This window comes from Galeopterus variegatus, unplaced genomic scaffold (genome assembly GCF_000696425.1).
Source record: "Galeopterus variegatus unplaced genomic scaffold, G_variegatus-3.0.2 Scaffold1042, whole genome shotgun sequence".
NCBI lineage: Eukaryota > Metazoa > Chordata > Mammalia > Dermoptera > Cynocephalidae > Galeopterus > Galeopterus variegatus.
In genome coordinates, this window is record NW_007727153.1 from 312,794 (window position 1) to 325,990 (window position 13,197).

General features: G+C 37.1%; 1 protein-coding gene across 1 annotated transcript in view; it reads left to right on the plus strand.

Annotated features, from left to right (window-relative positions):
- Window positions 1-13,197, plus strand: part of TEX9 (testis expressed 9) — a 51,254-nt gene that overhangs the window by 37,094 nt on the left and 963 nt on the right. The window contains exons 10-11 of the mRNA XM_008574414.1: window positions 5,765-5,899; window positions 13,007-13,141. Coding sequence (XP_008572636.1) covers window positions 5,765-5,899; window positions 13,007-13,141 — 270 coding nt within the window. The remainder of the gene's footprint in view (window positions 1-5,764; window positions 5,900-13,006; window positions 13,142-13,197) is intronic.

Consider the following 13,197-nt stretch of genomic DNA (forward strand, 5'->3'; position numbering starts at 1 on the left):
TTAAATTTAGCCATTTCAAGGGGAAGGAAGTAGTAACTCTTTGTGGTTTAATTTGTATTTCTTTTATAACTATAAATGTTGAACATTTTTTCATGTGCTTATTGGACATTCATATATCCTCTTTTGTGATGTGTCTGTTCAAACCTTGTGCCCATTTAGAAGATACTGGGTTGTACTAAGAGTTTTTTATGTTTCCTTATAAAATGCCTTCATTAGAAGAACATATATTGTGAATTATTTCTCAATCTGACTTGGCTTTATTTTCTTAATGGTGTGTTTCAAAAGGCAGCAGTTTTAAATTTGGATGATTCCAGTGTATTTTCTTGTGGTTTGTGCTTTTTCATCCTAAGCAAGAAATCTTTGCCCACCCAAGGTCATGAGGATTTTCTCCTGTTTTCTTCTAGAAGTTTTTTGGTATGTATATATGTATATACATTTCAGTATCATATGTAAATTGACCCATGATCTATTTCCAGTTGATTTTGTGTGTGGTTGAGGGTAAAGGTTAAGGTTCATTTTTTTCATATAGATATTCAACATTTGTTGAAAAATACTATTCTTTTTCCACTTAGTTGTCATGGCATCTATGTAGAAAATGAATTGACTAGATATGTGTGGGCTATTTCTGGACTTTATTCTGTTATATTCATCTGTATATTTGATATAATTCATAGGTAAAACCATGTGGACTGGAATTCTCTTTTTGGAAAGATTTTAATTACCAATTCAGTTTATTTAATGGATATGTCTATTTTGATTTTCTACTACTTTTTGAGTCAGCTTTGGTAATTTTTCTTTTTCAAGAAATTTATCCATTATCCATTTCATCTAAATAGTCAAATTTATTGCCATAAATTTGTCCATAATCTTTTATTTATAATGCCTGTATGATATGTAATGACCCCTCTTTCATTCCTTGGACTATAATTTGTTTCTTCCATTGTTTACTCTTAATCAGTCCTACTTTAAATTTACTTGCAAATCTCGAGCGTAATGCATTTTCTTCTCCCACTTTCTAAAAAGTAAATTCCTTCTCCCATTTTCAGAGATTTTTATTAAACAGCTGGTCTTTTTCCCACAACTTTCCAACATCCCTTTCAGCCTCTCCATTCTCAGTTCATGACTTTGCCACTTATTTTATTAAGAAAACAGAATCAAAAGGTAATTTCATCATCCTGTCACTAAATCTACCAACCTGTCTACCTCTATACCTGTATTAGTCCATTTTTGTGTTGCTATAACAATACCTGAATCTGGGTGATTTATAAAGGAAAAAAAAGATTTGGCTCATGATTCTGGAACAGTTGCATCTGGTCCAAGCCTCAGGTGGAAAGTGGCAGGCAGCCAGCAAGTGCAAGATCACATGGTGAGAAGAAGCGAGAGGGAGGGGAGGGGCCAGGTTCTGTAAACAACCAGCTGTTGCGGGAACTAATAGAGTGAGAACTCACCATCCTACCCACCCCCCAGAAGGCATGAGAAATCTGCCCCCCTTACCCAAACACCTCCCCAACACTGCCAAATTGGGGATCAGATTTCAACATGGGCTTTGGGGAGACAACATATCCAAACTATATCAATACCCATATACTCTGCCTTCCCCCCTCATTATGACGGATTACTAACCTCTTTGTTCTAAAGCCGATCCCTTCAACTTGTGTGCTGGATCCCATACCTTCTCTCCTACTCAAGGACTTTGTACCTGCAATTATTCTTTCTCTTGCAAAATCAAATTTACTCTATTATTCTCATTAGTATACAAATATGACAAAGAATCTCCAAAATATATTTGTAAAAAACCTCTTTAGATCTCACATCTACCTCCAGCCCTATATCGTTACTCCCTTTTATAGTGAAGCTTCTCAAAATAGTTGTCTATACCCAATGTCTTTATTCTTCATTTGCCATTTTCTCCTGAAACTGTTCCACTTAGGTTTCCATCTCTGCTTTGCTGCTGAAACCATTCTTTTTTTTTTTTTTTTTTTTTTTTCGTTCTTGTGACCGGTAAGGGGATCGCAACCCATGGCTTGGTGTTGCCTGCACCGCACTCAGCCAGTGAGTGTACCAGCCATCCCTATATAGGATCCGAACCCGCGGCGGGAGCGCTGCTGCACTCCCAGCGCCGCACTCTCCCAAGTGAGCCACGGGGTTAGCCCCTGAAACCATTCTTAACCACATCGTCAGTAATCCACATTGCCAGTTCTAGTGGTCAGTTATTATTCCTCATTCCTCATATTAATTTATATCTTAGCAGTATTTGACATAATTGACTACTACTTCCTTGAAACACTATTTGTTTGGCTTCTGGAGCACCACACTCATGGTTTTCTTCATCATTTTCCTGACTTTACATGTTACAGTACCCAAGGCTCAATTCTTGGCTCTCCTGTCCACATCCAATCCTTAGATGATCTCATTCATTTCCATGGCTGGATATACCATGTATATTTCGACCACCACTACATTTCTATTTTTTGCTCTTCTTTTTTGAGCTCCAGACTCTGCCAACTTGATATCTCTACTTGTAATATTAAACTTCCCATGTCCTAAAGGGAGCTCTTACTTCTCTGCCCTCTGCAAACACGCTTTTCCTCCTTTTCCCATTCTCAGTAAAAGACATGATCCAGTTGTTCAATCCAAAATTCAAGAGTCATCTTGATCCTTCTCTTTCCCCACCTCTACATCCAGCCCATCAACAAGTCCTGTCAATTCTGTCTTCAAAATACATAGAACTAACCACTTCTCAAAACAGTCATTACTTCTACCCAAGCCACTGTCTTTCACTTATACTATTCCAGTAACCTACTAGACTGGTATTCCTACACTCAGGAATACCATGATAGCCAGAGTAATCCTTGTAAAACTTAGATCATCATACCCACATGTGCATATGCACACACACGTACTTAAAACCCTCCAGAGGCTTCCCATATCACTGAGAATAAAATCCAAACTCCTAGGTAAGGATCACAATGGCCATCTAAGCTTGTTGTGCCCATTTCTCCTATCTCAAGGCCTAATACCATGACTGTCAGCTGAAACTACACTGCCCTTCTAGGCAATTTTTGAATATGGTAAGTTGATTCCTGCTTCAGGGTCTTTGTCATTGTTTCCACCATCTGGAATTCCTTTCCCAAGATTATTACATGAATCATTTAGTTACTTCATTTGGGAGCCTTCCCCTTACCACTTTATTTTAAATAATTGTGCCCTTCCCCCATTGCTCTGTCCCTTTTCCCTTTATTTTTCTTAATAGCTGTATTATTACCAGATATTTTGTGTGTGTCTCTGTGTGTGTATGTATGTGTTTATCATCTGTCTCTTCTTCTAGAATGCAAGCTTCATGAGAGGAGGAACTTCGGTTAATTTCTGTGTGCACTTCATGTAGAATAGTAACTTGGTACACAGTAAGTGCCAGATAAATGTGTAGAATAAATGAGTGAAACCTATTAAGTATAGATAATATTACTCCCTATTTCAGATATGGAAACAGTCTACCACAGCTAGCGGGTTCTCCACATCCAAGTCTGTTCTTTTTCTACCTTAGCCACTTGTTTCTGCAACCTTATTTGATCATTTATTTCTCCTCATTAGAATTCCTATGGCACTTTGTGTTACTCTCACAGCATTTACTACATTTTCTCTTGTGCTGTGGCTGATACACGCCCCCTCTTTTCTTGCCCTCCCCCAGTGCCTTTTATGAATGCTTTAATAATAATAAGAGAATGGTAAATCATTTTCTCTTGAAGCTCAAAGTACTGAGTTTTAAATTTGATTTTCTTTACACTATCTAGCTTTTTTCTTAAACTAATTAAAATTCAGGGATAGAGCTTTTCATAAAATTTCTGTCTAGCAGCATGTAAACTGCTTAATTTTTTGGTAACAATAGATTTATGTTGTTCACTTTATTTTTAGGATGCAAGCTCTCTCATAACATTATTGGGATCTTGTCTGCACTTTGTAAAATGTACTTGAGTACGATTATAAACAGGAATGTTTTCAAGTTTTTGATAGGATTTTCCCCTTTTTTAGTGGATTTACTCATATAGAAAAACCTTATGTCCTACTTTACTCTTCTTCTGGCTATCTTCTTTCTCATGCCTCTCATGAAGCAGGCAGTATTGATTCAGGGATGGAGAACACTCATGTGGTGAAGGGTGATTTTCATTTTTCTGTGATATAGGTTACAAAGTCACCAGCAGGGAAGAGAAAGACAAAGATTCATTTCCATATTCTTATGAGAGGAAGCTGAAATGAGGCAGCAAGAACTGTGGACTTTGCAGCTAATGAGAATCTTTGCCTTTCCATGTGAACAGTGAGATGAATTAGGCTAGCTCTTCATGGAGCTACCACCCACAAAGCTGTGAAGAAGGCTGTGACAGCAGATGGTATCCTCACACAGTCTGATTTGTTTAGAAACCTACATAAAGAGCAGCATGTGTTTTCTTGTGTTTTGTTGTGTTTTTCCCCTTAATTAATCAGAGCCACGGAGATCAGTTTTCAAATAAAATGTAGTGATATAGCCAGGAGAAAAATTATAAAAGGAGAATACGGACAACTGTATTTTGAACTGCATCATTGCAGTTCTACAATATTTATTATCTGCTTTGTATAAGGCTCTGCACTAGGCCTTACATTATAGGAGACACAAAGAGTAGTTAAGTAATACAAAATAATTTCAGTTTAATAAACGTCATTAGTGCATTTTATATGCCACTAAAGTGACAGCTCCTATTCTCAAGGAGCTTACACTGTAGTAGGAGAAATAAAGTAAATGGATAGTTTTTGTACCAACAGCAGGTACTATGATGCGTCAAGGTGCTAAAGAAAGGGTACCTAACCCAACCTGGGAGGATAGTGAGTATTAGAGAGGGAAGGCTTCCTGGAGTAGATAAAGCCCTAAAATACAACCCTAGCTAAGTCTTAAATGATGAGTAGGTGCTAGCTAGGTAAAAGCGAGGAGTGGGGAGGGATCAGGGCAGGAAGAAGACCATGTGCAAAGGCTCAGAGACAGGAAACACCATGGCTGTTTGGGAGAGATCCAAGTACTGTTGATATTACTGAAAGTAACATCTGTGGCAGGAGATGAGGCTGGTTGACAGGTGCCAGAATATAATGGAGTTTGGAGTTTATCCTCTGTGTTTGCATTTCTTCAGATATTGGCTTCTTGACTCTCTGCAACAGAATATCCTAGAATTTGGCAGAAATACAGTTCTAAACCTACTCTAGGATGTGGAAAATAATTCATAAGATCTGTTTTCTGCTCAGACACAACTGGGGTTTTCCTGTAAGGCTAATATAGAATATTCTGTACTTTATGGATATTTTCTTAAATGATATACTTTGTCAGGTCTACATAAAAACAGTATTCATAAGAGAGTTTGTGTCATACACTGGTCTTTTGGGAGGTTCCTGAAAGGAGAACTATAGTTATAAGGAGTTGCTTATAAAATAAGTATAAAGGACAAGTATACTGTGTCTTGGGTCAATAAAAAGAGGCAGAAAATTCCAAACAAGAAGTAATTTGAAAGCACAATTCATGACTACATTTTTTAGGGTATATTTTTCAAATACCCATTTGGGGCAAGAATTCCCTGAGACTTCTATCACTTAGTGCTCAGCATCTAGCCTTATATGTATGTGTGTATGTATGTGTGTATAAAATTTGGGAGAAAGCAGGGAATATGGAAATGGAAAACGTTGCAAAACAATGAAAAGGGAACTTATGATATATTCATAAATGTTCCTTATCTTTTTTACTATACAGGAATTAGAAAATAAAAGACGACTACAAAAACAGGCTGCCGCTAGTCAAAGTGCTACAGAGATTCGCTTAAATAGAGCTCTAGAAGAAGCAGAAAAGTATAAACTGGAGTTAAGTAAATTAAGGCAAAATAACAAGGTATGGAAAAATTGAATAGCTTTGGTAGTGATCACCTTTGGTAATTTACTCTTCTAGGCAAGTGTCAAAAATAGTTTTAAAATTATACTTCTTAAATTCATGACGAACATTTTTTGAGAAGATATATATTATCAACATGTGGATTTTCAACAAGTTAGGATTATATGCATGGGCGATTGCCATAATTGGGTGATAGCACAAATCTTTGGAGAATTCATTTATTTCTTCATCCAACAAATCTTATTGAGTGCCCATTTTATTATATGCCAGACACTTTTCTAAGCTCTGGGGCTAAACATTGAAAAACAAAGGTGTCTTTTATGTCTCGAGTCTGTCATATTCTTCTCTCTGTTTTTTAATGTATAAAGTAAGGGACTATTATACATGGCAGTGGCTCTCAAACTTAAGCATGTATTAGAATCCCCTGGAGGGCTTGTTGAAACACAGATTGCTGGATCCACCCCCGAGTTTCTGATTCAGTAGGTCTGGGGTGGGGCCTTAGAATTTGCAGTTTTAATAAGTTCCCAGGTGATGCTGATGCTGATGCTGTTGGTTCTGAAACCATATTATCTGTGAGATAATTTATGCTAAATAATAGGGCTATTTTCATGTTCAAGGGCCATCAAAGATTTCGTGATAACTGGGATTTATTAATAGAGGTTATTAAATGAACAAGGAAGTCATCTTTACAGACTTATCAGTAATTAGCATGTTATTAGAGTATTATTTCCAATTTGGTGCATTTTAAAGGGATTTTGAAGAAAATAAAAGGAAGAGTAAACTACATATATATCAGGATTTGCTGATTCTGGTTGTAGATCTGATCTCTATATTAGCACATATATTAGGAAAGTAGAAAGAAAAACTGGTTTCCATGACAACAGATGACTCAATTCTAGCCAGAAATTTTGAAAATACAAGTAATGAGGAATTGGTATGTGAACAACTCAGTATAAAACCATCAACACTATAAAAACAACTTAGATGTCTTCAAGATACAAACGTCTAACCCCAGGTCTACCATATGGGTGATTGATTTAAACAGATAACATTTTTTGTGTACTTAATATTGTTTATCATTTACTATACAGTAGACATTTGAAATTAGAATTCTTAAATATAACTTACTTCAGATTTCCAAAAAACTATGTATATGTGTCTTAAGCTTTTGATTTTTCTATTATTTTGCCTCTTTCTAAGTTTTAACTTTGAGGGATGTTTCTGGGATATGAAATAATTTTTTTCCTTGGAGTCTAATCTGTATATTTTCTTTTGTGTGCTGGTTTATTTTTTTCCATTCTAATTATTTGTACCTTGCTTCTCATTCTGATTAGACATATAATAGTTCAGTAGGCAATTAAAATTATTCAGGTTTGTATCTTTAAGAAAATATGACAGGGAAATAGTAAGGTTTCCATAAAATAGAACAAGATTACCTTGCAGTCATCAGAAAGTTAAAGATCTATTTAAAAGATGATGATAAACTTATTCTCTATAGAGTTTAGGAAACAAGTAATTTGGCCTTAAAGTAAGAGTAACCTTTGAAATGAAAAGTCAGCCAACTTAAACCAGACATTATATGAGTGTAAGGACCCTAATTGTCTCATTCACTATAATGTCCCCAGTGCCTGGCACTTAGTCATTGCCTCTGAAACACACTGAAGGAAAGAATGATGAAAGTGATGGTTTAACTGGAATTCTACTTAAAGACAGGGCATTTCATTAGATGGTTGCCTGAAATCTGTTTAAAATATCACACCAAAGTCCATTTAACTTATTTAGAAATATTTAGGAGCGCCTGCCAGGTACCTGCCAAACCTTTACTAGAGGCTGTAGCTGTACGGGTGATAAAAAATACACATGCTTTTTTATAGTTGTAAATTGATTTGTGGGAGAGCGATGCTGTGTCTATTCCGCCATCTTGACTGGAAGCCCTTTTTTTGAGAGGTTTTTTTTGTGTTTTTTTTTTTTCCTTTTTTTTTTTTTTTTGGTTTTTTTTTTTTTCGTGTCCGGCAACGGACTGCAACCCTCAGTGTCGCGCCCGTACCGGACCGGGACCGGCAACGGGATCGCAACCCTCGGTGCCGCGCCCGCCCCTCGCTCAGCCAGTGAGCGGGAACCGGTCTGTATGTGGGATCCGAACCCTCAGCGGGAGCGCCGCCGCGCTCCCAAGCGGCGCACTGTAGCAGTGCGCCACCGGGCCGGCCCTTTTGAGAGGTTTTTGATTACTGATTCAATCTCCTTACTACTTAAAGGTCTGTTCAGAATTTCTTTATTATTCAGTTATGGTAGACTGAGTTTCTTGGAATTTATCCATTTCATCTAAGTTATCCAATTTGTTGGCTACAGTTGTTCATAGTATTCTCTTATAATCCTTTTTATTTCTGTGAAATCAGTTGTAAGGTCATCCCCTCTTTCATTTTTGATTCTAGTTGAGTCCTCTCTCTTTTTGTCTTCAATCTAGTTAAAGGTTTGTCAATTTGTTGATCTTTCCAAGGCACTAACTCTTGGTTTCATTTCATTTTCTATTTTTCTGTTCTCTAATTCATTTATCTCTGCTCTAATCTTTATTATTTCCCATTTCTGCTAGCTTTAGGTTTAGTTATTTCTTTTTCTAGTTCCTTAATGTGTAAAGTTAGGTTGATTTGAGATCGTTTTCCTTTTTTAATGTAAGAATTCACAGCTATGAATTTCCCTGTCAGCAGTGCTTATACTGTATCCCATAAGTTTGGTATAGTATGCTTTTGTTTTCATTTGTCTCAATATTTTCTAATTTTCCCTGTGAGTTCTCCTTTAACACACTGGTAGTTTAAGCATGTTATTTAATTTCTGCATATTTGTGGATTTTCCAGTTTCCCTTCTTCTTTTTTTTTTTTCCTTTTTGTCTTTTTTACTGACCAGTAACGGGATCGCAACCCTCGGTGTTGCGCCCGTACCAAGGACCGGCAACGGGCTCGCAACCCTTGGTGTTGCGCCCGCACCGCGCTCAACCAGTGAGCGGGAACTGGTCTCCACATAGGATCTGAACCCTCAGCGGGAGCGCCACCGCACTCCCAAGCGGCGCACTCTCCAGTGCGCCACCGGGCTGGCCCTCCAGTTTCCCTTCTAACTTATTTCTAGTTTCATTTCATGGTGATCGAAAAAGATGCCTTTTAAGGTTTCAGTCTTTAAAGTTTATTAAGACTTATTTTGTGACCTACCATGATCTGTCTTGGAGAATTTGCATGTGCATGTGAGAAAACTGTATTCTGCTATTGCTGGGAGGAATGTTCTGTATTTCTCTTATGTCCAATTGGTCTATAGTGTTATTCAAGTCCCCCATTTCCTTACTGATCTTCCAGCTGGTGGTTCTATCCACTACTGAAAGTGCAGTATTGAACTCTCCTACTATTACTGTAGAGCTGTCTCTTTCTCCCTTTAAGCCTGTCAATGTTTGCTTCCTATATTTAGGTGCTCTGATGTTTGAAGCATATATACTTATAACTGTTATATCATCTAGATGAATTGACCCTTTTGTCATTATATACTGTCCTTCTTTGTCTATTGTAACAGTTTGACTATTACTATTTTTACCTGGTATTATTATAGCCACTCTGCTTTCTTTTGCATGCCATTTATATAGAATATCTTTTTTCATTCTTTCACTTTCAACCTATGCATGTCTTTAGATCTAAAATGAATCTCGTAGACAGCATATAGTTGGTTTATGTTTTTTAATCCATTCTTCCAATCCATGTATTTTGATTGGGGAGTTTAGTCCATTTACATTTAAAGTTATTACTGATAGAGAAGGACTTCCTATTGCCATTTTGTTCATTGTTTCGTATGTCTTATAGCTTTTTTTGCCTCTCATATCCTCCCTTATTGCCTTCCTTTGTGTTTAGGTGATCTTCTGTCTAGACACATTTTAGTTACCTTCTCATTTCTTTTGTGCATATTCTGTACAAATTTTGTCGTCACCATGAGGATAATATAAAACATCCTAAAGTTATAGAAATCTAGTTTAAACTGATAGCAACTTAACTTCAGTCATATACTTAAACTCTGTTCTCTTACAGTTCTGCCCCCCCTTTGTATTATTGATATCACAGGCTATATCTTATTGTACCCATTAACAAAGATTTAATTTTTTATGCTTTTGTCTTTTAAATCCTATAAAAGAATTAAAAGTGGCATTATAAACCAAAATTACAATAATACAGGCCTTTATATTTGTCCACATCTTTGCGTTTACTGGGGAACTTCATATTTCCATATGGCTTCAAGTTATTGTCTAGCATCCTTTTGTTTCAACTTAAAGGGGAGTCCCTTCAGCATTTACTAGGGCAGATATAGTGGTAATGAACTCCCTCAGTTTTTGTTTATCTGGCAGTTTCTTAATTTCTGATTCATTTTTGAAGGATATAGTATCCTTTTGTTGGATATAGTATTCTTGACAGGTTTTTATTTTAGTACTTTAAACATACCATTTTGCTGCCTTTTGGCCTGCAAGATTTCTGCTGAGAAATCCTGACAATGTTATAGATGCTCCATTGCATGGGAAAGTCATTTTCTCTTGCTGCTTTCAGGATTTTCTCTTTGGCTTTTGACTGTTTGATTATAATGTGTCTCACTGTGGGTCTCTTTGGAGTTCATGAAGCTTGTTGTATTTGTATATCCATTTCTTTCCTTAAATTTGGGGAGTTTTCAGCTATTATTTCTTCTTTGACCCTTTCTCTCTTTCTCTTTTGAGATTACATTATTGCATTTTTAGTTCACTTGATGGTTTCTTAAGTCCTTTAGGCTCTGTTCATTTTTCTTCATTTTTCTTATTCCTCCTCTGCCTGATCATTTCAAATGATCTGTCTGCAAGTTTATGAGTATTTCTTCTACCTGTTTAAGTCTGCTGTTGAATCCTTCTAGTAAATTTTCAATTTAGCTATTGTACTTTTCAGCTTTAGTATTTGTTTGGTTCCTTTTTATAATTTCTTTGTTGATACTCTCTTTTAGTTCATATATTGTTTTCCTGATTTAAATGTCAATGTTGTCCTTCAGCTCATGGAGTATATTTAAGACAGTTGTTTTAAAGTCCTTGCCAAGTAACTCAGAGACCTGTGTTCTTTTAGAGTCAAGTTTATGGAGATTCATTTTGTTCCTTTGAATGGGCCATGTTTCCTTGTTTCTTTGCATGCCTTGTGATCTTATGTTGAAAAATGGGCATTTGAACAAGAAAAGCTACTTCTCCTAGTCTTTGCAGACTGGGCTGCATGCAAGAGAAGACCCTCACTAATCAGCCTGGTATGAAAATGTTCAGGGTCTGCTCAAACCTTTTCTGGGGTTGTGTCTTTCTTGGGCCCGTGTATGCACTTTAATTACTGTTTTCCATCCTGCTGCTTTGAAATGTCCTAATTTCCCTAAGAGTCTTACCTCTGCTTCTTCTCAGGGCTTTAGATGCTGTATTGTATTCCTCTGCCCATAACTGCTTGCCTCTAGGTTCCTGTGGTTCTGCAGACCCCCTGTAGCTCTCAAATGCAGCTGTGCCCACCACTTGTTTCAGCAGCCTCCAACCTGATATACAAACTGTACCACCATTCCTATCAGTGCTCTGAGCCAGGAGAGACACATACAAGTCCTTAAGCAGCCACTGGATGAGCTAGAACATTGGCAAGCAATTTCCACTCTTTTCTTCCCATCCCAAGGGAGGAGCCAGGAATTGGGTGGCCAAGTGGCTTCCTCCTGACCATGTTGTGCCAGGAAGGTGGAGGAAGGAAGAGTAAGAAAAATCACCATGAAATTTCCTACCATTTTGAATGTAGCTTTTTCTTGGGTTAGGCCTTCCATTGGTTGCTGCCACTGCTGCCTAATTAATTTCTAGAGTTTGCATAAAGCAACTTTGGTCTGTATATTATATATTCAGTATTTCAGTGGGGGAGTAAGGGCCTAGAGCTTCCTAATCCACATCTTGCTGGTGTCACTCTCTGCTATCTTTTTTTAATTTTTTTTTCCTTTTTGTCTTTTTTACTGACCGGTAACGGGATCGCAACCCTCAGTGTCACGCCCGTACCAGGGACTGGCAACAGGATCGCAACCCTCGGTGTTGCACCCGCACCATGCTCAGCCAGTGAGCGGGAACCAGTCTCCACATGGGATCCGAACCCACGGCGGGAGCGCCGCCACACTCCCAAGCGGCGCACTCTCCAGTGCGCCACCGGGCTGGCCCTCTGCTATCTTTTAAAGATATATTTTTGGTTTTTTAAAGAAAAGCCTATTTATATTTATCAGATATTACTATTTCTGACACTTTTTTTCTTCCTTATGATGTGTGTATGTAGATTCACATTTCCTTCTGGTATCATTTTCCTTTTGTATGAAAGACTTCCTTTAACATCTCAAGTACAGATCTTTCTGTACTTAGTAACTTCTACTGACTTGTCTTAAAGTTCACTGTTCCTTTTTCTGCATTGTCTAAATTGCTGCAGAACTTACCCAGTCAATTTTTATAAAGATTACAAACTCTGTCTCTGTTATCATGGGCAGTGGATGAGTTCTCTATTCTGCTCTTTAGAGCACAGCCATTCCCTTGTTCCTAGTTGTTTTCACCCTGTAAGTGGTACTTAGGTGTCTGCCAAGGATTTAAGGGAAATATATATGCAGATTTTGAGTGTTCCCTTTTTCTAGGATTTCCCACTTGGAAATCTGCACTGTCTTGGCAGCCCTGCTCTCTCACTTTTCAGCCCAATAAGACTACTACTACTTTTTGTTTGCGTTCTATGCCTTGTGAACCTATGAGCTAGAATGGAAAGTGCTCTTGAGAGAAGCTAGATGAATGTGGCTCTCAACCAGCTTGCTGCTGTTTCCAAGGATGTCACTTCCAGTTTTCACATACTATTGATTACTTATCTATGCCTTCATTTATATTTTTAAAACACTTTTTTAAATGGGAGAAACCTGAGCATAATCAAAATCTATCAAATTCCAGTAATGTAGTAATCTGAAGAAATTTTTATAAGAAAAATTTATATTTTAGTTTAAAAATAATACTAATATGATGACAGTCTATAATTCTTTCCATCGAAAGATGGTATATTTAAAAACAATAATATATGGGATTTTTTATTTCTTTTGCAGGATATAGCAAATGAAGAGCACAAAAAAATTGAAGCGTTAAAATCAGAAAACAAGAAACTTGAAAAACAAAAAAGAGAATTAATGACAGGGTTCAAGAAACAATTAAAATTAATTGATGTTTTAAAAAGGCAGAAGGTGAGTCTATCTTAAAAGTTAAGTCATAGATATTACTTGGACCTTCTAAAATAGTT